Below are 24,883 nucleotides of genomic sequence, written 5' to 3'. Positions count from 1 at the left end.
GTGGAACTGATCTAAGCTGTGTGTGTGTAAAAAGAAAGACTGGGGAAATCAGATGCCTCATTAAAGTTTCATATAGTTTTTCTTTATACTTGCCGTTTCAGCTTGCATCTCTGTTTACTCATGCCCCACAACCACCCAAAGCCCAATTTACCTTGGGACCCTACACTTGACAATACACTTGTCATGTAAAAGTAAACGCCAAGTATGCTCTATTTTGACTGACAGAAATATTTGTGTTAAAATTGTATTTGGAAATTATTTTCATTACACACTTCATCATCCCTGTTCTATTTTTGTAAAAGAATATTTTACAATTTGAAAGAGGCGCACATTGGTGCTGTTTGCATTTACACTTATGGAATAGAGTTTGGTTTAGCCATCTTGTGTGCCACCAACATGAATCTATTTCCCGCATTGAGTGTGAAACGCTGCATGTCTTTGTGAATGTGCATAAGCATTAAGATAGCAGCTGCTTGACAATGAAATATATTTTGTATTCTAGTGCACACTGCATTTTGTTTGTGTGCTATGGAGTATAATAACCCACTTGACAACCATTTACATCGGGTTCCTTTTGATGGATGCTTAAAGATCTTCAAAACCAGTCAGTTTGCAAATGCAGATGGCCAATTATATACTATATAGCTGATCTCTGATATCGTGCTAATATATTTTTGATTCTTGATCTTAATCTGGAAAATTTCCAGCCCTGCTAAAAAAAAGCACAGCTTGCTAGTGTTCTCCAAAACCAAAACATAATATATATTGTGGGAGATTCATTTATTTTCTTCTCATACCTCACCCGAACCTTCATGACCATTATGACATTTTCTTGAGAACCCCCCGCCCCTCTCTACATTTTTTTTAGTATTTCTGTCAATCTCCCACAGATAGAATGACAACACTCCTATACTTTCTGTCACACCGCCACACATGCTCCTATTCACGTCTAACACCACAGCAAATAATCTACCAGGCAAGGACACAAAATTGCTGTTCTTGAACACAATCCTCAAAATCAAGTCAACAAAATTGAATGTGTTGATTCCTGCTATTTTGCCAGATTTCCTTCAGACACAGCCACATCCTTGCAATGCCAAGATGAGGCATGCAGATACTTTTGATGAGAGGCCAGCTTTTGAAGGCCTGTTCCTGGCATTGCTTCACACGCTGCCGGGTGCCGCCTCGCCGTGTCACCTCCCGCCGAGCCTTTTGTCGCGAGCGGCTTGTTGTCGTGATTGGAACGAGGGTGTCCACGGTTAGATGAAAGTGGGGGGAAAACAGGTGAACACTTCAGTGTTCAAGAAATCATTTCACCCAAACAGATCGAGAGCAACTTTAGAATGAGAGATGTATTAGTGGTAAGCAGCTTAGCTGAGTCACTTGCAGCACACCATGTTAAGGTTTTAAATTTGAACTTTTTGGTTGACTTCGTAGGAGAGGCATCTTCTATGCCAGTTTATCCTAATATTATCTGAACAGCGTTCCGTGCTAATACTGGGTGTTGGTACATTACATTTTGCCTAAAAGCTCAGTGTAGTTAATGGTTTGGGGTTTTAAACTTAATCATCAAGAACCTCAAAGCATCCAGCAGTACAATGCTGTGACATGCCGGATTTGCCTGTAACTCGGACAGATCACTTTTTGAACTGAACAGACTCATGCATTGTGGCTGTCCATCAATGTTCCTTCTAATTTTTTGTTTGTCTGGGCAGAAAGACAACCTCCCTGAGCACACTGAGTACCAGTGTGAGCAACATCATCATTGCTCTCTATGGCCACACAACAGTATCTCACCTGCCATAAGCAGCTGCATGTCTACTACACATAAATGATTTAGTAATAATAAAATGTAATGATTAATATCTATGAATGGGCGGCCCAGCGGATGAGTGGTTCGTGCGTCGGCCTCACAGCTCTGGGGTCCTGGGTTCAAATCCAGATCGGTCCACCTGTGTTGAATTTGCTCCTGGCCCAAAGTCAGCAGGGATAGGCTCCAGCACCCCCCGCGAGTGATAAAGTGGATAAAGCGGTTCAGAAAATGAATGAAAAAATATCTATGCATAAAACATCTTCATAAATGCCATTAGAATATGCACAAATCCGAGTTAAATTTTACCTTATTTTACACATCTGTCCTTCTCACTTCTCATTCTCGTTCAAATGACTTTTCTGCTGAACGTGTCACTTGAGATAGTCAAGTTTCCATATATATGCAATATTTTTCCATGATTTTGCTTTGATTTATTTAATAAGGGATAGCACATATTAATGAACATATTTATATTCATGTTAATGAACATATATATGTAAGATTGTAGCCAAGGGCTAATTTCCATTTACTATAGTCCATTGTGTAGGTTGAAGACAAATGATCACACATACTAGACAGACACGCACGCACACAACCACACACACAGTAGATTTAGACAGTTCTCACCCGATTTCACCGCTTGATAGAAGGGCTGTAAAACAAGAAAAACATAAGAGTGGACAGAGCTACTGCCACTGGCTGCCGCGTAAACGGCGCCATCATGGGGAAAGGGGTAAAAAAAAGTTTGGATTTTATTTACTGCGCGCCATATGATTGCTTCTGTGCGAAGAAGACGCGAGTAGTGCGCAATTGCGCACGCGCGCAGCTTGGAGGGAACATTGCTTTCCATCATTTTTTATGAACACACGGCTCTAGTTTAGTAGCTGAATTATACATGCACATGCTGTACCTTACTGTAAATGCGTCAGCACGGAGTGAGAAGCGAGGCTAGCTACAGTTTGTTGCTGATGAATAGTGACAGTGGCAAAGACTCTTTGAGAGATGGCAAGTGCTGACGAGGCCCATGTTTGAGACAGCAAATGAAATTGCAACCACTCTGTGGATAGGAGTTTTTACTGTGAGAATATGCATTGAAATGGTACTTTTCCATTTAATGTCTTCTCTATGTATTTTCCAGACTTGGACATACCAGTTCTGACGGTCCACCAGACCATCAGTGATGTGCGAGGCAGTTATTACCAAGAGAAGACTGTGTTCCTCCGGTGCACCGTCAACTCCAACCCACCTGCCCGCTTCATCTGGAAGCGGGCAAACACGCTCATTGAACAGAGCAAAGACAATGGTGTGGACATCTACGAGCCACTTTATACTCAGGTAGAGAATGCGCTTCCTGTCACTTAGCAAAAGTACCTCCAAATATATTCTTATTTCAAGCGCTAACAGAGTAAATCTCATTACTTTACAACTGGCTTTTTGTTTCGATAAAAGGTTTTTGGCATCGATAATTGACACAAGCTAGCTATAGTGTACAGTTTTCTGAGTAAGTTGCAAAACAGTTCTTTAATGATCCTCGGTCTAAAAGGACGAAAACAATGGTTCCTTTCGACTTCTTTTATCAGAGCATCAGTCAACCCGAAGCGGTCTCCCTGGAGTTCAATTGTCTTGGTAGCAGAGTACAACACTGGTCAGCCGGGCTAAAAATTGATTTACACGATGCTTATACAGAATCACACACATTGGGTTCTGAAACAGTCGGGAACATAGTGAGAAAACAGATCTGCCATCACCGAGGCTTTCTAATCGTTCTGTGGAAATAATCGAGAGATTTTTGCGTTATTATATCTGTACGTGAGTCGGGGAAAAAAGTGATCTTTAAGACAACATTGTGAAACATTTAAAAGAAGCCAAAAGATTGTTCTTTTCATCAGTAATGTTATTTTTTTCCTATTCCAAATGTTTGTTCTTGTCCACTTCAGGGTGAGACCAAGGTCCTGAAGCTAAAAAACCTGAGAACAAAGGATTTTGCCGATTACACTTGTCAGGTGTCAGTCCGTAATGTGTGTAACATTGAAGACAAGTCGGTCACCTTCAGGCTCACAAACAACACATGTAAGTAAAAATACAAGGACCAAATATAGTCTGAGCTGATGTTATTGTTGCACACATTTCTCTCTCCTTCTCTCGCTCTCACATCTTGCATCCATCCGTTTAGGTTTCAACCTTGTATTCCTCTCTCCGCTCCTAATTTGATGGTTGTTACTCTGCCTTTTGACTTTCCACTCAAATTTAGCCCATCTCTCCTCTCGTCTGCCTCCGGTGCGCCCAATTGTCAGGCCGTCATGTTTTAACGGCGTCGCTGGCCTGTCAGTTGCAATTCAGTTGTCAGGTTGCCTGTTATCTCCCGATTCAGTCCGCAGCACTCCATCCATCTCCACACCGCTGCCCGGCAACTCTCTTACTCGCAACAACATTGCCATTGACAGCTCTGTCAGCCTCGTTATGATCAAACTGATAGACTGCTAGAGGAAACCGACTCCAATCTTCTTTTTTTCTCTATACTTGAAGTTGGGTTATGAGTTTTTCTCGGATTTTTACTCTTCCTACTTCGGAGTAACATTCTACCTATAGGCCTGGTGGCTTGAGTGGTTGGTACACTGGCCTCACAGATCTGGGATCCTGGGTTCAAATCCAGGTTGGTCCACCTGTGTGGAGTTTGCATGTTCTCCCCGGCCCTGTGTGGGTTTTCTCCGGGTACTCCGGTTTCCTCTCATATTCCAAAGACATGCATGGTAGGCTGATTGGTGACCCTAGTGAGGATAAAGTGGTTCAGAAAATGAATGAATGATTTCTACCTATGTTCATTCATCTGTGCGGTGTCTTAAATTTGAGAAGCTTTACATTGTGTTGCATTTCTTTCACATTTGGTCAACTTTTCTTTATACTTTTCTGACATTTAGGAATGTTAAATTATTTCTATTATACACCTGAATCTAGTGATGTCCCTTTCAAATATGCAAGTGGAATCCAAGTCACTTGATTTTGTGGATCTTCCTATACTGGGTCCTGATCCTATACCTCAGAAATGTAAAAATAAATAAATACAAATAAACAACCATTTTTTTACCCAATTGCGATCCTCTGAAAATGATGTGATTGGGCTCAAATTCAGGAAATGTCAACCTCAAGCAGTTAAATTTATTTGAAATACGTAAATTATCAGGAATGGCCACAAATGCTGTACAAATGGGCTATGACATATTCAAATCCCTGTTGTTTATCACTAGCTCCTCTCATTAGTGCACACACTTATGTTGTCAGTTGCCTAGTGCAGTGACCATGCGCAAGTCATGCACTGATCAATGCATATTTTCATGCACAGAAATGTCTCCATGCTAGATGGGAGAAAATGTTAACGTTATTAGTTAAATAAATGCCTTAGCTGCCATCCACTTTTTCACTTTTTAATGGGCGCGCACACATGCATCGTCCCTACCAATCTGTCTGAGCCTCACACAGTTAAAGGAAACCTGCAGTATTTCTATGGCTGCATAAATTTGTATGTAGTATTATTTTAAAACATTTATATCTCTGCCTCTTTTGGAACTTAAAGTTGTCATTTTAATGACAGTTTGACTTTATTTTCCTGATTATTTTTTATTTCTCATGAATATTAGTGCACAGACAGTAAAATTGGGTTTTGTTCCGATCTATTTTGTTTAATAATATTGTATTGCTTTTACTATAAAAAGTTTAAAATATTATAATCAAGCTAAAATGGGTTTCGGAACTGTGGCGACATAACGACCTATAAAATCTACTTGGAATTGTAATTAATTTCGGCATTTCAAGTGATGTTAAACGTTATAGCAGTTCTTTGGACTGATGTAAATTGACAAATGAAAACTCTGTTTATACTCAACTTGTAATAGAAAAATATAGAGTAAGGACAAGAAAGAGTAACCAAAGTAAACAGATGGCTAAGGCAATGGCGTACTTAAGTAAACTCTCTCCGAGAAATACAGATAATGTAAGACAGACGTTTCCTTTATCCTTCGTAAAATTTAGCTTTTCTTCAGTCTGATTTCATTTGTGTCCTTGTGGCGTTGTTCATGGTTTTGATTAGATTGCCCCAAATGAATCACGCATTTCACTGCTGCCTCGCAATGATGTGTCAAGGAGATTGACTGATTTCGTTATGATAATTCCAGTCCTCACACTTAACTGTCATCACCTGCCAAATCCCCTTTTTCCCTATTGGGGTTAAAATGGAGGATGTTACAGGACTAAACCCTGCTGAAAAAGCTGACGAGCATCAGTTCAGCTCCATTTTCCTCTTTTTTATTTTATTTGGACTTGCTGTGGAAAAGCCAACTCTTAGTGGACCAAGTGACTAATACCCCCATTAATGTTTCATTATCATCATTGCATGTCTTCGCTGATTGGCTGAGTAATGTCATATGATTTCACAGAGGTCATTTTGGGTCCAGTTTGACTACTAATTGAAGTTGACGAATATAGTTCCCTGCATGATTGGTTATTCACTATTTAAAAATGTATAAGTAGTACGTTAGAAATGAAGCAAAAGTCACGGAAACACAGGTTCATTGTAATTTAGGGACTACCTATTTAATGTCATCAACCAAATTGAGGTGAAAAGTAAACATGATTACCCAGTGCTTGCAGTTGTCTCTTGAAAAATCAACCTGTATTGTTTTTAGTCCTAACATTATTTGCACCACTTCATCACTTTCAATTTTCTTTATGAGTATGGTAAGGGTTTTAACTGGCCTGTTAAACTGATGTCACTCTGTAAGTACCAATAAACATTGAGCCTGGTTATCTTCGAAACACAGCCTCATTTTATGAGGCGGTGTTATCGGAGCCTATCATATTGTGCAAGGATACCTAGTGCTGTGGCTGGAGTGCACAAAAAAAGAGCCTAATGTGCAAAGAACGACTACGTAAAGTGCTGACAACATGACAGAGGGAAAATGGAGAGTCGACTTAGAAGGGAACTTGTGTCGAAGATGGAAACATTTGTTACCTGCTTGTAAAGTGTGGTGTCGCACACAAATCTCATTAGTTTGGTGACGAGTGGCGCCTGATCCCACTGTCGCCAACACCCACACATCCCCAGGAAATTGAAGCTGTAATTCTCAAATCCCCACTTCTCCTTGATTCACTTATCTCTTCAGTCCCACATTTGCTTTTCTCCCCACCATATTTTGACTTTCTCTCAGTGAAAACGATAGTTTTCTTCGACCAATGAGCATGCGGTGACCATTTACAACGTGACTGCTGACGTTATCAGGAAGTATGGTTGACAATTTGACGTTAAAGGTTTTATTTAAAGAAAATTTCATCATGAGGCAATAACATTTTCCCCAGTGCTTAGCCTTTCTTTTACTCCTTTACATTAAAGACAACCAATATCCGAGTCGTAGATGCTATTCTTAGACATCTTGAATTACTACAGCTCGACTGTCTGCGCTCAGTTTACACAGCACACACACAAGATTTACTAGCCATTGATTGAATCATATTTATTGCACACTTGTACAACTGACACATTACCAGGAAGGTATAGTGTAGAAGGAGTTGCACTAATCGATGAAGGGCTGAATAAACTCTCCTATCTTTGGGATTTACTGGCAAGCTGCGTCTGCTCAAATTTGGTCCGAAGCTGTAAAATCCTGTGGGGCTATTAATGCGTGCTCATGTGTGTGCGTTAGCAATTTTCAACAAAGGGCTTTCCTTCTTTAGCGGAAATGATCCCAATTTGCTGTAATTGCATAAAATAAAACGACGTTATGTCAGGCGTGCTGGTATACTCAAGCATTTATGCAGTACAGTGGTACCTCGATACGATCTTAATCCGTTCCGGGACTGAGATCGTATGTCGAGCTTTTCGTAACTCGAGCGGACGTTTCCCATTGAAATGATCTAAAAACCAATTAATTCGTTCCAACCCTCTGAAAAAACACCAAAAACAGGATATTGGATTGGAAAAAATGTTTTATTTCTTCTAATTTACCATCTATTAACAAAGTAACACATAACTAGTGGTTTAATAGTAATAAAATGTGTTTAATAGAAGTAAAATTTGACGCATTTCGAAGGGGGAAGAGAGAGAGAGAGACGGACAAAGAGAGGGGTGGGGGCGTTAATTCGTTCCAACCCTCTGAAAAAACACCAAAAACAGGATATTGGATTGGAAAAAAATGTTTTATTTTTTTCTAATTCACCATCTATCAACAAAGTAACATATAACTAGTGGTTTAATAGTAATAAAATGTGTTTAATATAACTAAAATTGGGCGGTTTTGTGTGCACGAGTATACTTCATTACCCAGAAAGCCCTCTTTTTGCCCGCGCATGCGCGTTGTGCGTTTCCTGGTCGAAACTCGTCTGAATAAATCATTCAGTGCTCGTAGATATCTGTTTAGAGGAAAAAGATGTGGCAAAAAAGACAGTGCGCTACAATGATAAACAGCCTCTCATGTCATGGCCACCTGGTTTGGTCGCATCACAAAATGTTGATCGTATCGCGGGCGAATTATTCCATCGAAATTTTCGGCGTACCACGAGCTGATCGTAGGTCGAGGTACCACTGTATTCTTCATTCCAAAGAGAGAGAATTTGGACTTATTTAAATGCAGGTAAGAAAAAGTACAATAAGTCCATTAGTAGCATATCAGATTTTAAAAGTTCAGGTACATGGAAAGGCTGTAGAGATAAAAAGAGCTATTCAGTAAAATGGTCCGCTGCCAAAAAGATTTTGTTTGTTGTCCGGATTGCTGCTGAAAGTCAAACGATCAATTCACAAACAAAGCAAATTGTACCTTATCGTGGGCCGTCAGCCATGTTTTTCATTTACTTTTGACTGGGACATTTTAAGGTCGAAGCTTGCAAATGTTTCCTCATTTGCCCCTCCTCTCCAGTCTAGCTTTTTTCTTTTGGACTCTTGAATGTGCATAAGCAGGGAAGGAAACCTTGCATGGAGCAAACAGCAATGGATGCCCGTTTTAAAAGTAAACGGTGAAAACAGACTTTTGTAGCTGCATCCCAATGGGCATCCTCCAACAGTACTCTGAGTGCCATCAAAATTCAATAAAAACTTTCAAGGATGAATCGTTCAAATAAATGTAATATAACAAAGATTGTACATCATAAATGACCAAGTTAGAATAATTTTGGGAGTACAAGGTATCACCAATTTCTCTTGGGACCGACAGTTTAAGTGTTATAAGGTGATTCAATATGCACCGACTAAGATACTTATTTTCCCTTGCACTAGTCAATTTGCTGTCAGTTTGTGAACTATTGGTAAGGATTGTAGCTGAAATCATGACGCTGTGCCCTTGTGAGTCCGCGTAAAAGCCTTTGTGTGTATTCTGGTTTAAAGTGGAAACATGCAGCTCTAAAAGTGGATTATTTTTGGTCTATGTCTAACCTTCATTGCTTTAATTTCAGTGATTGCAGTCTTTTAAACCATTGCTTGGTTGGCTCTACCAAAACCAAAATTCTATTAGAGAAATTGTGTGCTTCAGTGCTAAAAAGAGGATTATAATTATGTCAATTTGGTAGAAACCTGAAATCTGCTTTTAAGCCATGATGTTTTTTTTTTAATTTCTGGTCGAGTACAAGGTCAAATTGGAAGCTAAACAACATTATTTCTCCCTTTCATTCAAAATAGACAAAACAAGATTGTCTAATGTCATTTGGGATTATTGTTATTTTAGGTTGTGGGAAGTCTGAGACAATTGTTTCCTCTTCAATCTGCTACAAAAACAGCACCAGGTCATTAATCAGCGTCGTAAATGTTGAATTGGTTTAAAATATACACGCCACAAGTCCTCGTGCAAGTTCGACATCAAGTACGGCCAAGCAAGAAGGCTCACCGTTGGCAAGAAAATACCTGAAACTAACAACATAACACAAAATAATTATTGCTTGTTGAACTGGGATTTTCCAAGAGCTAAACCAGCACAGCAGAAGTTTCAGCTAAATCTAAAGCGATATTGAGATCAATCCATTTGAATGCTGCAACCGCAATGCAATCCCAGCGAGAAACACCTTTGACATATTGAAGTATTAAAGGTAACCTCATTAGTATTTTAATTTCTGCAGGTTTCATCATCACATCATTCATTATATATGAAGTTCAAGTTTAACCTAACCGCTCTCTTGCTGCGTCTCTTCCCAGCTCCGCCGATGATCCGGCTGTCTGTCAATGACACCGTGGTGGCAGATCCTGGGCAGGATGTGGTCATCAATTGTGAGGTGACGGCGGGTTTCCCAACACCTACTGTGATATGGTCCCGTTACCCCGGACCCCTACCTCTCAACGCCAAGGTTCGCGGGTCCCAGCTCACTCTGAGGGGCGTCACACCAACAGACGCGGGCTTCTATAACTGCACTGCTGTCAACAATGTGGGAAACCCTGCTCGTAAAAACATCAACATAGTTGTCAGGAGTAAGTATGAATGAACATGTTTTTTTAATGTCAAAGTCAAGTCAAGTTAATCCCTTTTAATTCAAAATTTCAGTGAACTGAACGTCAGTTAAATACCGTATTTTCACGACTATAAGGCGCACCGCATTATAAGGCGCACCCTCAATGAATGACACATTTTAATTCTTTTTCAAAATATAAAGCACACTGGATTATAAGGCGCCCTGTCTATTTTGGAGAAAATTTAAGACTTATAAGTGTGCCTTATAGTCGTAAAAATACGGTTATTTGAACTCAAGTAAATTGAAAACAGTTTTAGGACAGTAAATATGTCCATCGCCCTGAAGAGGAAATTTGAGAATTGTCCACAAACTTGCTCATAAAATAAACACTAAATGGCCACTCATATGATTTTGAGCATTGTAATATTTGCTACCCTGATAAAAACCAGGGTACGATGAATAGGATAGAAATTTATGACAAATTATAAATGAAATGTTGTAGTCGTTTTTTGTTCCAAGAGTTTGAAGAATTTTAATTTGCGGTCATTTATTTATAGTGCGTTGGGCTTTAAAGGGTTAATTAAACTTGGTTTATCCAACAGATAACTGCGGTATGAATATTAAGTCACTTAGGAGACCTTAAGAGTTTGACTTTCAGCTTCTTTAAAAAAAAAAGTCATTTTTTTACACTGCAATGTCTAACAGTGCAACGTGCATTTGAATGCATATCTTTCACGTGAGCAATTGATCCATCATTATGGAAAACTGATGAGAATCATGTCAGAATCCAAGGGGTTAAGCATTCCCCTTTTATCCAATCCCCTGCCATTATTACAGTAGCCTTCCACTCTTTCTGCCCTGCAGCTATTTTTACTCCCTTTAATCATCTTTACTCACTCCAATTAGTTGCAGCGAAGTGGAAGCAATTAGTGCGAGTCTGGCCTGTTAGCTAACACCGTCGACAATGTATGCTGGATGGCTTTCTCCTGTAAAACTAATGGGCCCGAACGCATCGTCGCACCAACACAGGTGACGAGGCAGCAAATGAGACACATACACATTTGGCGCCCGTGTGCGTGAATGCACGAGCAGAAAGGCGTAAGCTCAGTGTGAAGCTGTACGCAAGTGCTGAGCTTTCATGCGTATTGGACTAACAACATTATCTCCAGACAGCAAAGCATGTTAAACATATGGTCAGTGCCTCATGCGTGACTCTGACTCGCCATCCCTGGTCAGACGTTAAAGATAGTGAAATCAAAGTCGCCTAAATTGTCCGCTGCCTTTCCTTCCCTTTATGGAGGGAAATGTGCAACTGCTTTGTATTCAGTGCAGAAATCTCCAGGGAGAATGTAGCTTTTGAAAGTGAAAATTAAATGTGACACTGAGAGAGGTACTCTTTGTCCTTGATTTTGTTCCTCTCTCGCAGTGGCTTCCAGTTTTTTTTTTCTGTACAAGGCTCCTTTTATGTCTCGCAGTTTACTCTTCCCCTCTCACGCTTTCTTTAATAACCTTTATTCCTCTCTTCGTGTTGCTTTGAGTTATTTTGCATCATCCGCGTGCCTCAAACCATTTGTGCCACATTTTCCTTTCATTCCGAAAACATTTTCATTTTTCACTGCATTCTAGGCTTAAATTTTTAATTTGTACGCACGTGTGTTTTTCTTTAGCATCAAGTTTCTGTTCATCAAAATCATTTAATGAATAACTATATGTAAAAATTCCTGAATGGGTTTTTAATCACTGACCTACCTAGCTACATAGTTTAGAATTACTAGTTTGAAAACAGTTAATCAGAACATATTAACCATTATATTTTTTAGTTTTCATTTGCCTTATTTAGTGTGTTGGATTTTTTTCTTTAATTTGTTGATTTTTTTTTTCAGAATTAGCCCCTCATTATTCCTTTTTAAGTAATACTCATATTTTCATGACTCCATGTTATTTTATTTATTTCCAATATTATTTTTTCTAATATGCAAATGTCGTTATGTAAACTTAGTTTAAGTGTCAAGATTTAGGGTAGTTTCATTTATTTTTAACATCTATGAATAGAAAAAAATACTTGGTTGTAAATTGTGGCTGCTGGAAAATAAAATATTAAGAAAATATCGGCAATTCCAGCAGAAAAACAGCCAAATTGCTACCTTCCAATTTACATGGTCAAAACTGAGGAATTATAAGACATTAACCCATTTTAACCCACTGTTAATCCTCATTTGGCGACACCCTATAATTATTTTCTTAATATCGTTTCCCATTTTATGCAAATGTTCTGTAAATGTTACAAAAATCTAAAAAATTATTAACTTGAGTAAATATTGGTTAATTCCGACCCATTTAGCTTCATTTGCTTTTTAATGTTTCAACAGTATATTAAAGCTATCACCAACATTTAACAAGAATGTTTTGGAACATTTGGAATAGTTCCTACACAAATGACCCAGCTTCCATTAATCTGCCTTTCTCTCTTGTTGCCCTAGCGATGAGCAACCTGACTTTCCAGATTACTCCGGACTCCAACAAGGACAGCGAGACCATTCAAATGGGTCGCGACCTCAAGTTGTCGTGCCATGTCGACGCCAACCCTCAGGACAAGGTCAACTACACGTGGTACAAGAACGGTGCGCTGGTCTTCAACACGGACAGCCTGATCTTGCTGCGCAGTGACCCCGATATGGCCCCGGGCACCAGCAGCTTGGAGATTGTGGACATGAAATTCCGAGACCTGGCAACCTACAGCTGTGTGGCAAACTTCCCGGGCAGCAGTGTGCCGGAGCTTCGGGTGGATGTCAATATCTCCCAGAATAGCGGTGAGAAGTTCCTCTTTGTCTTGGTCTCTCATTTCACACGTTTTTATTGCGTTAGGTCTAACAGATTGTTTTTTTTTTGAATATTTTTGGATGAGGAATTAAAAAAACCATAAGGTTTTCTCTGTCACACAATTTGTTAGATTATAAGATCCCTGATTCCTAATAAGAAACAAAATTGTACTTAATATACTGTGTGTGCTTGTTTTAAATACATCAAAATCATCTAATGCATTCACCTTATGAACAAAGCTGGCATGACTACAGTTATTACTATTTATGGTTGTCCGATGGTAATTATGTAATTGTGTGCAAGTAGTAAGACGAGAAAGAAAAATTGCAAATTGATGAAAGGTAAATGGTGCTTTTCATCACATTAAAAACAGCAAACACAGTTAAAAGCAATAGTCAATTAAAATAAACAATTTATAAGGAAACGCAAATTAAAGCAGTGCAGACTGGGCAATACAACAAAAATTCAGTAAGAGGTGGAGAAAAAAGTAAATGCTAGAAGAAAAAGACTGCAATTTTGGAATCGACAAGACAATATTAGTTTTATTAAGTTTTTATTGTTTTCTTAATTCTTTGATTGTTTGGTACCAGCAATCTTTTCATATGACTATAGGCCACGATAGTTGAGGAAATATGCCAAGACTTAAGTTTCAAATTGCAAACTTGCCTGATGATGAATTGATGCTTGTCATCTTATTTGACAAGCAGCCACTATTTGAAGAAATACAAATAAGACGGGTGATTTCATTGAGTGAAAGGCACTTGTGGATTTGAATCAAGTGGACACTTCACTTTTTGAAAACCTTTATTTTCAACTGTGGAGCTACTGCATAGCTCGAACAAAACACCTGCACATTCCTTTTAGCCCATTTTTGTCCCATTTAATTATACTTAATGCCATCAAGGATCTACTTAAGTTGAGTCCCTGCGTAATTGGCCCCTATGTTTGCACTCCACAATGTTAGCGCGCCACACTGAGCAGCCATTGAGTTTCATGATTCCCACGTTGCATTAAAATGGTGTGATTGTTCAATAAAATTGGCCTTGTTAACTTGGGTTTCTTCCACACTTTTTTTATTCGCCATCTGCTTCTGTTTTCAACTTTAACTGTCAGACACCATCTGTGCTTTTTATGTCCATGTTCACCTCTTACACTTTCACATATACTCACCGTTGTACTCGCCTTGCATGATAAGTAGCCGGCATGTTATGTCTTGTTTATTAATGGGGTGTTCAATCTTGTGCAATCTTTTTAGTATCCCCACCGATCCTGATGGTCCCTCCAGGTGGTCAGGTGGTTAGCGCACGAGAAGGCGGGACTGCTGAGCTTGTATGCTTAGTGATGGATGGGAAACCACGTCCGCCAATCCTTTGGTCCCGTACTGAAAAAGACCTACTGATGCCTTCTGGGAAGGCTGTGGTGGAGACGCCCGATGGCCGCTTACAGCTGAGGAACGTAAGCCGGGACATGATGGGGGCTTACCGCTGCCAGACTGCTCCCTACAACGGGCTCAACATTAAACGAAGGGAGTCACAGGTCCAACTCAACGTGCAATGTGAGTTTGTTTTTTTTATGTGAATATTTGGATCTCAGGAATGCACTTTTTAGCTCTACGATAGGAACACTTGTACAACCTTGAATCCGTTTAACCTGTAAAACCTTGGCACTTTTCTGGCCTTGTAAAAAGGAGTGCACACTCAGCCATTGGCACCAAATGCATACATGTCTTGTTGTGGACTGAACAAAGGATACATAGACATCTCGTATAACATTTATGATTATTTCAGCTTGTAAGTGAGCAGATTTGACGTGCAATCATTATAAATGACCAAAACAAATACTTAAAACAACACCCCCCTACCCCCCACACCCATAACAAAACACTGTCTTTTAAACTCAGTTTATCGTCCTACTGCATTTAAAGGAAAACTGTCACAGCAGTTTTCCAAAAAGCTCTAATATATGAATATGTTCTCTTTTTTTAACTTACAATTTATAAGGGTTGTTAACAGCAGTCTTTACGTTCACTCAATCCAACAATTTATTCATTTTAATTTGACTTTACAGGACCTTTAATTATTGAAATCAAATAGCTCCTTGAGGTGCAATAATCAACTGTCTACTCTCAATTTGAGTGTCCAGTAAAATGTACCCTGCATAAAAATAAAAGCCAGACTATTATTCGTATTGGAGACACCCAAAGGCCACAATAGACCCGGAGCAGGTTAAATTACCAGATTTCATTGTGCTCCTTTTCTCCACAAGGATTTACAGGGCTTGCTAATGCAAGCGGGGAGGCAAGGAAACACTGTGTGAGCCTTGCTGTCCTCACTAGCCAAGTCTGATTAATGGGCCAGGTGGCCGACCCCACTCTGGGTGTAGAAAGACACATAAATATGAGACACACGGATGCACCAGCAAAAGCTCATGGACAAAAAACAGGTGTAAGGGCAAGCCTGAAATGGAAACGTGATGTTAGGAAAGGTGAAGAGATAGATAGTGAGGCACTAAGATTTGTTTTTAAGTGTTATTGTCAGGTCACGGCGATGGAAAACACACCGAGCAAGAGGTGTAGATAACAATACAACAACAACCCAGAAACGTGTTGGAAAACAGATCTGTCTCCATTTCACGCCATTCTTAATCTGGGCCTCATTGTCTGTTTTTGTGTGTCCATTTAGCACTATTAATCGGTGTGAAGGAAAAACACTATTATTATTTTTTATGACAGACAATTAAGTAGTGATGCAGTCATGCCAGACTGGGCCCACACTCCATTTTTTTGTATGCTATTTTTCTTTTTTCCCCATCTCACTTGGCTGTTCTTCCTCATTGCTATTCTCATCATCATCAATCAGCTAATAGAGGGAGGATCCCTCTCCAACTCCGTCTACTTGGTCTGGTCATTCTCTACATCCTTTTGCTCATATTCAATCATCGACTTCGCTCACTTTCACGCCGTCATTCGTCTTCCTCGCAGTTGCTTTCGCTCGACTCGTCAGCCCTCTTCACTGCTTCCGCACGCCACCTCTTTCTCCAAAGTGATTTTTACGTTGATTACTGTCTAAACGTTCGGCTTGGCTACTGTTGCTATGGCCAGGGATAAATCCGTTTTGCATTGGACAAAACCATAATTTTTCCCCACAGAATGCTCTCCTGATGAAACAAATTGTGGTGCCAATATAAAAATGGTGACGTTTGTATGCAGTTAAAAGATGGAGTTTAAAATCTCCTTTGCACTCTTATCGAGAGGCCATGTATTTTGTTTTTTCAACAGCCAACTTGGCTTGACCTTTTTAGGTCACTCATTTCAATGGAATGACTTTAAAAGAAAGGAAACGAAACGTTTTCAGTTGACCGAAATGCAAAGCAAAGCATCCCCACGAAAATGGCCTTTTCCCACCATTTAAAAAAAATAACATTTTACTAAAGTATTCATATTTTTATCAAACGTTTTATAAGGCAACATGCCTGTACTAATCAGTAAACACAATTACAGGACGTCTCCTCCCCACTCAGCATCGCCGCATAGTATGGCTTCCTCTTATGTACATGCATGGGGATTTGAGCATTAGAAATGGTCTAATAGCAATGAGTACTCTTGTTTCCAATCATTCCTGCCATTGATTTTTATCCCACAGTCTACATTACATGAATTAAACTCTAATTACACCTGCATCTGATAAACGCAACTCATAATGTACTGTAGGCATGCTGCCTCACCTCTGTGCCACCGAACATACCATCTCATTGCCGCTAGTGAAGCAGTACCGCCATTAGCAGAGTGTCTATTATACACATGATTAGCCGGGGGTGAGCGAGCTGCCTGGTAATTTGTGGTGGTCTAATTTGCCTGTGTTTTGTCTTCTCTAACCTCGGGGCAACAGCAGCTAGTCAGTCAGCAAATGCAAATGCATGCAGGGCTGCCAGTAGGTTAGGTTAATTATGGCTGGTTAGCAGAGGTTAATTGTAGAGATGGGTTTGTGCTTCCTGGGAATGCTGAAAACCTCTGTTATGTTTCATGAGTTGTAGGGGCCTGTGGTGAGTCATTGTGAATGTGGCACTAATTAGCAAATCAAAGCATCTGTTCAGCTTGTATTCAATACTTCAGACAAACCAAATTCATTCAATACAAATCCAAATATAGTGTAATATTTTGCCATTGTTATTCTCAAGTTACTAAATCCAAAACCAAACTACTGTTCATATATTCCTAATGGAATTCTCCTCTCCAATTAAGCAAAGGAGCACAACATTGTTTATTTCTGGAGGAAAAAAAAACTCCTTTCAGAATAAGAGCAATTCAAAGTTAAATGGTGAATGGGTACTTGGGCTTTCACTTTATTCTGTAGCACTTTTGAACCTTCACGGTACACAAAGTCCTATTCAGCCCCCCCACAATATCTTCCTCGAGTATAATTTTACATGGTCACAAAGAAATGTTTAATTTCAACCATACGACATCCAAGAATGTGTTCAATTACCTCATCTCATTTTCTGAACCGCTTTATCCTCACTAGGGTCGCGGCTATGTTCGATTAAAGATTTCTAAATTTCTTCAAAGTATAACAGACTTTTTCCCTTTTCTCTTTGGCATGTCAGCACAATGGTCTTAAACAAGTTAAGTGGACCCCCTTCCATCCATTTCTTGTCATTTTTTGAGAGTGGTTGCCCACCCCAGCTAACACAGGACTACCACCTGAACTGGTTGCTAGGCAATGTCAGGGCACCTATTGACAAAGCAGCCATTCTCATGCATATTTCCTCCAATAGAGAACTTAGTCATCATTCAATATAAAATAACTGTTCGTTGAATGTGAGAGGAAGCCAGAGTACGCAAAAAAAACTCACTTAAGCAGGGGAGAATGTTTAAACATCACACATTTGAAACCCAATTCTAAGAACACTATTGCTTGACTCAGACTACATTTTTAGTCCAATTCTAGCCGACATGAGTCGTGTAGTGTGACGTCTATAAAGACTGTCGTTTTAGCATCTCAAACTCAGTCAACTGTTAAATAGACTATTTTTGTCATCTTTACAGATTCTCCCATTGTGGACCCAGTATATCAGGACACACGTGCGAGAAACGATCAGATGGTGACCCTGAGGTGTTTGGTCCTCCGCTCCAACCCGCCACTTATCACAGACATCCGCTGGTACCGCAATGGTGACTTTGTCCGTATGCCCATGCCAGACCTTAGGGCGACCCCCGAATTGAAATTCAAACTGAAGCCTACCAACAATGGCTCTTATGAATGCAGAGTCAGTAATAGTGCAGGAACATCAACATGCAGATTTAATGTCTCTGGTGAGTAAAAGGCCAATTGGCAACAATGTGGTAACAAAACGGTCCTGTGTATACTTGAGTATTATTATATGGGCACTTTGCAATAAAATAAAATTCACGTTTTTTTCACGTCCACATTTATGACGCGTTGCACATCCCACGCATTTTGACCGTTTCACACTGTTCCAACTTCAAAATGTTCTAAAACGTCACATACTGCAGGCTGTATTTCGCCCCTGTAAGGATTTTAAAAATGTTCCTTCAATGCTTTCCAGCTCATCCTTACAATCCGGAATTCTACTATGACACACCCAACCCAGTGAGGATTCTTAAAGGGAATAACTACTCTTACAACCTGCAGTGGACCCAAAAAGATCCAGAGGCAGCAGATCAGGTCATCGGCTATTCCATTAATGTCCGAAAGGTAAAGGCAAGTGGAATGAAGTTATCTTTGATATCTTTGTGTGTTATATGTTTGGTTGATGACCATTCTAGCATCCAATGAAACAACAAATACATAAACACTTTAATGCCCAAATCCCAAATACTCCTACTCAAGACTCGATCTGAACCGCCACGTATGCATTAAAAAAAAAGGTTATTTTCGTAAAAATTATATGATACAGTATGGCTATGCGGTATGCTTGACGCTGCAGTGGCAACCCCTCTTTGAATTGACCATTTAAAATGACACCATGTCATTTCAAATGGCTGATTCTTGTTGTTTCTGGGAAGTACATTTTGGTGGCCATCAGGGGTCCCTATAGACCGGAGCCCCAAGCAACTGCCTGGTTTTCCTGTCCGCTAGCCAGTGAACCACCTTACTGCTCTGTCTGATCGCAGGCCCCTGGGCTTTAGCCCACCCTAACCGCGTGCATAAGGCAGCCATGCTGGTCGGAGGTTGACAGAGCAGAAAATAGACCTCGTAGTCCGTATTTTTCAGAAGGCAGATCATGTGGACCACTTCATTTTGATCAAAATGGCAATAAACTTGTCGCATCGGTGGGATTGGAGTATGTGGGATTTGGCAGAAACACCTGCTAATTGTACCACAGAAACACACATCGGTATGTAGTGGAGTATGCATGCAAAATTATCATGTAAGAGCCGTCTGAAGTTCAGTGAATATTTAGTTCATCAATTGGGGATTTAGGCTGATTGAACAATGATGACATTCACCTCTTCCTTTTATTGCTTCTACTTCGGCTCACTCACAACTGTCAGTTTATTTTCATGTGACAGGTCCTTTCAATCCAAGACCCTGCAGCAAATACAGTTAAAAAAACTGAGCATACACATGGTGTGCCTAAATTGAATGTGCATTATAAGAAAGTGAAAAAACACATTGTACAATTTAATCTAAGTGGCTGCTTGCTTTTTTATAGCAATATAATTAGCCTCCTTCCTTTTTCAACTCAAGCCCTCAAGACCGCCTTCCTTTAGCGTGTATGCGTGTGTGTCTGCGTTTTCATGCCAGAATGTAGACTGTGCCAGCTTGCTTTTGTGCAGCTGAATAGTTGATTCTCCTCCTATTTTACCACTGGGATGATGGCCAAATGAAGTAGGGCTCTATAGAGAGGAAGCGTATTAGCAATGTCCTTTCTTTTGATTCCACTTTCATTTTGTGGCTCCGACCTTTCACTTCCCATTCGCTCCCTGCGGTTGGTCTGTCAGTTTGGGAAAAACATACTAATTTAAACAAACTCAGAGAGGGAGAAAGAAAACTCCCAAAAACATTAGTTCACATAATATTTTGTTTTATCTGCCCACCAGACTGCTATTTTTCTAACCCTTCACTCACATGGGTTGGGGGGGCAGTAGAGTTAATGATGTACGCCAGCTGGAAACCCCTCAGTTTCATTTCCTCTCCCGTGTTTTAAGGCACGATTGTAATTGGTTTGTATCAACACTTTATGTGTCATCATTATTGAAATACATTTTCCGTGACCGGACGTTTGGTCGCCGGACGTTTGGTCGCCGAGTGAATATAATTTTGAGAGCTGGTTTCAACAGTAGATATTTAGATATTAAAATCTCTCTCATGAATATAATTTTGAGAGCTGGTTTCAACAGTAAACTCTCTGTCATGTTGTCAAAAGTCCGGCGACCAAATGTCCAGGCAACCAAACGTCCGGGCGACCAAACGTCCGGGCGACCAAACGTCCGGGCGACCAAACGTCCGGGCGACCAAACGTCCGGGCGACCAAACGTCCGGGCGACCAAACGTCCGGGCGACCAAACGTCCGGGCGACCAAACGTCCGGGCGACCAAACGTCCGGGCGACCAAACGTCCGGGCGACCAAACGTCCGGGCGACCAAACGTCCGGGCGACCAAACGTCCGGGCGACCAAACGTCCGGGCGACCAAACGTCCGGGCGACCAAACGTCCGGGCGACCAAACGTCCGGGCGACCAAACGTCCGGGCGACCAAACGTCCGGGCGACCAAACGTCCGGGCGACCAAACGTCCGGGCGACCAAACGTCCGGGCGACCAAACGTCCGGGCGACCAAACGTCCGGGCGACCAAACGTCCGGGCGACCAAACGTCCGGGCGACCAAACGTCCGGGCGACCAAACGTCCGGGCGACCAAACGTCCGGGCGACCAAACGTCCGGGCGACCAAACGTCCGGGCGACCAAACGTGAAACAGGCGGATTTACCTTGACTGAATTTAACAAAAATCAAATACAACTGGAGTCATTTATAAAACGCAAAAAAGAAAGAAGCTAAATCTTTTTTTCCAGTACTCAAAGTATTGTACTTGAGGCGGGAATTTCTATTTCTATTTATTTAAGCTTTTATTTGGCAGCAATTTAATGTGAAAACAGGATTGTTCTCATTATTTTGACTGAGTCACAAGCTCTGATGTCATTTTTGAAAAACAGTGAGTGAGTGTTAAAAGGAAGAGGTAAATGGAAATGAAAGGGAAAACATTAAATTTCAATGGTCTCTTCCACTATTACCCCGAGTAGGAGAACATTGGAAAGTAATACCATGTCAATTTCACAAGCCATCTATTCCGCTAACACTTTCTACAGCTCATCCTCTTAACGCTTCAGCACTCCATCTTTTTTGCACCTGCCCGATGATGTGGGGCTCTCGGGGGACATATTGAGACGATAACACACAAGCATTCTTATCAGAGGTTGTGGTGCAGATGTCTTTACTGTAGAATTGACTGACTTTGGATCACCCACACATATCACCCGTTGGCATCTGCTTGTTCGGTCATGCACTTGAATTGATAATATACATATATATTTTTTAAATCCTTTGTTTTGTTAAGGATAGTATTCCACCTTAGTATTATTTTGTTCCCCTATATACACATTTTCTCAGTGGCAGTTTCTGGAATTGGCAAGATATATTCTGGCCATAATGAGACAGTTTATACTAAGCAATGATGTTTATTGTGTCTCAGTGTTGGTCAAAATATAGGGAGGTCGGAACTGAATTTTTGTTGTTTTTGCATGTTCTGTCTGCCACGGTTGTGTTTGGATATGTTAATAGGAAAAATGTCAAATATGCTGCAGTCTCGCCTCCATTTAAATATCAGTTGTAGGGGAAGGTGGCATTTGTTTGGTGGCTTAAACTGAAATTAAATCAATAATATCCCGCACAGATCCATTCGTTGTTTTTGTATCTACTGAATTAACTTGAAAAAATAGTAATAAATAGCTCAAAAAAATTCAAAACAATTGAAAATATGGGTTCGGTTAGGATTCAAGGTTAACCTACCTATCTTATGTTTGTTTCAAGTCAATTTGCCCATACAAAAACCCATTTAGGGTATTTATAAATGACTTCATATGGCATCTACATTCTGTCATCACAGACTTGTTATTTAACACACTCATATATGGTTATTTTTTCAAAACCTGGAGTGAAAATGGACTCGAGTGATCAGGATGGAAGGTGTTCTCTAAGTGGCCACTTAACTGTGATCTGTGACCTCCCTTATCCAACTTTACATCTGCTTATGCAGTCTGGATGGCCAGTATTTTATCATATCAAGCACACGTGACATCATGACTCAAGCAAACCAGTTTCTCTGTACATTGTGTCCAGGATGGGCAGTATGCCAAAATTGCTCTAAGCTAAACGAGTATAAAAGTTCACTCATTCATGTTTTCATGACCCCAGCAGGTTGGAACTTAATAAGAGCCATTGCGGCATGTTCCTTTTCAAAGTTAAATACGGGAACTATTATTTTATTACAGTTTAGTAATAATCAACTTATCATACACTTGGTTACTTAGCTGCCGCATTTAAGTAATTTTAAAATAATCTTCATACCATGTGTTTTTCTTGCACTTTAATATCTCACTATGGCTCTATCTTTTGGAATAATGACTGAATGAGCCACAATATTTACATCTGGTCCTGTACCCCATAGAAACCCGTCCATACAAACACTCCTCCCATTATCATATATATGAGAAATTTGGGGTTGAAAAATACGGGGGAAACTCGCGATGAATTGCAGGCCTACATTGACGCTCATAAATGCATAACCATAATCTAGCCCGAGGGGCCGATGTAGTGAAGGCTAATCTCTCTCAGGAATCCACAGAGATTCAAGTTGTATGCGTGCGTGCGTGCGTACACAAACAAAGACTTCATATCCAGACGCTTCATATCAGCTGACTGCTGGATCAAGTCATGAAAGAGATCCATTAACAGAGGATGAGAGAATAATTAACCTCACACTCTATTATTTGAACAGGCCTCCCCCTCTCATGTTCTCAATCCATATTAAGTTTATATGCATAATTGTCTGTTTCTATTGTGAGTGCCGCTCGATCTTACGTCTTCTCACACATTATTTGGCTTGCTGTCTTCCCAAAATTCTAAAGGAAATGTGTTGTAATTAAATTCAAATTCAAAGATTTTAAGGTCATATTGCAAATCTTTTATTCCTCCGAAAACAAATATTCCTATCAAGCATCCACTGGATCATTGATTCAACTCCCCTAGTTAACCCATACTTATTGCGTGGTGTCGTCTTCATCTGGGAAAAAAAACGCTCAAATCCAAATGTTATGTTTTTCTTTATATCCAAATAAAAACAAAAAATGCATAGTAGTTCACCCGTCTTCTGTTTTAGCTTTCGTCTATATTGCACAGCGTTAATGTTTATACGATGCATGAATCTTCACATGAATGAACACGAGGCTTCACTCTTTCCATTGATGTGAAACCAAATCTAGATTAATGTGTGTTCGCACGGTAAATAAATTGATATAAATATGATGTTAAGGCTCACGTTGCAGATGCTGAGCAGATATCTGCTCCAGTAAGCAGAGTTTTTCAACAGGGAAATAATGTGGTTTGCATTTGATCAATAAACTCTTTTATGATTACTGAACTGAGATAAGTTAAAGGAGAAAAATTCCAATTTGCCTGATCCATTTGTCAACCACATCTTGTCTGGCGGACAACATGGTTCTGTTTCCACATTATCCTAATGAATGGTTTGGAATATTAATTCAGTAGCTAAGTCAACTATATAGGCTTTATCGCATTTTAAGGCAATTTAAATCAACCATCTCTATTGAAAAATGTGTCTGTTGCTCACTACAGTATGTAAATCCTCTGCACTTTGAGGTTTTTAACTGTTTCACACACAAGCACACGTAAACACATGCGCACAGACACACTTCTCCAACATGCATTACCTGATAATGGCATGCCGTGGGTGCACCAGCTTGTCATGGTCGAGTGGGTGCCCTAACACATTAGATGAAGCTCTGTATGGTCTTTAAGTAGCTATGATCAGAAGCAGGTACACAGCTAATGGAACCTTCTGTACAGGCCTACACTCATACAGACAAACCACAATTGAAATGGTATGAAGAAAAAAAAAACACTGCCTGATTTACTGTCAGAGGAACTAAACCCAACATGTCATTTAAAATAGATTTTATAGGCATGTTTGTATTTTTTATTTAATTATTTTCAATGTACCATCAAATATGCCTTTTCAATCTGTTCTTATTCCATTACATTACCACTTTATGTTTACAGTATAAATATACTATACACGTGTTTTTACCGAGAGAATGCCTCTCAACTCTTAACCTCTTTTTCTTCTTGTGGACACTAGCTATGCAGTCCTACTCCTCTTTTATTAGTGAGCTGATCATCTTGATACTTGGTAGCTATGTAGCATGGACCAGAATCTATTGATCCTTGGACCATTTTTGCCTGTAGGTTACGAGTTAGCTAGTAGAGGTAGACTTGTCCTTATTTAAAAGTCACATTCTAATAAAATATTGAGCAAAAGATACTTGGTAGCTATGTAGCACGGACCAGAATCTATTGATCATTGGACCATTTTTGCCTGTAGGTTACGAGTTAGGTAGTAGAGGTAGACTTGTCCTTATTTAAAAGTCACATTCTAATAAAATCTTGGGGAAAAAATAGCTCTATGCAAAAGTGCTAGCAATAGGCACATTGCCTCGGTCGTAAATGGAAATGTGAATTGCATACTCTGTTTTTAAAATAAAAAAATAAGAGGATACGTTGATCAATACGATGGC

The 24,883-nt window shown here is 40.0% G+C and overlaps 1 protein-coding gene across 7 annotated transcripts in view; it reads left to right on the top strand.

Moving 5' to 3' along the window:
* The window catches only part of mdga1 (MAM domain containing glycosylphosphatidylinositol anchor 1), a 164,693-nt gene that overhangs the window by 66,550 nt on the left and 73,260 nt on the right, over positions 1-24,883 (top strand). For 6 of the 7 annotated variants that reach the window (XR_013298099.1, XM_077592216.1, XM_077592196.1 and 3 more), the window contains 7 exons: positions 2,952-3,148; positions 3,751-3,883; positions 9,981-10,250; positions 12,712-13,041; positions 14,307-14,606; positions 18,096-18,362; positions 18,617-18,771. Coding sequence is in view for 6 of the 7 variants with exons in the window: in XM_077592216.1 (XP_077448342.1) it covers positions 2,952-3,148; positions 3,751-3,883; positions 9,981-10,250; positions 12,712-13,041; positions 14,307-14,606; positions 18,096-18,362; positions 18,617-18,771 (1,652 nt within the window). In the remaining variant the exon portion in view is untranslated. The remainder of the gene's footprint in view (positions 1-2,951; positions 3,149-3,750; positions 3,884-9,980; positions 10,251-12,711; positions 13,042-14,306; positions 14,607-18,095; positions 18,363-18,616; positions 18,772-24,883) is intronic. The other variant, XM_077592225.1, reaches the window with a different exon arrangement.

The sequence above is a fragment of the Stigmatopora argus genome, chromosome 2 (genome assembly GCF_051989625.1).
Source record: "Stigmatopora argus isolate UIUO_Sarg chromosome 2, RoL_Sarg_1.0, whole genome shotgun sequence".
NCBI lineage: Eukaryota > Metazoa > Chordata > Actinopteri > Syngnathiformes > Syngnathidae > Stigmatopora > Stigmatopora argus.
The sequence above is the reverse complement of the archived record's forward strand: the minus strand, read 5'-3'. Positions and strand labels throughout refer to the sequence as shown.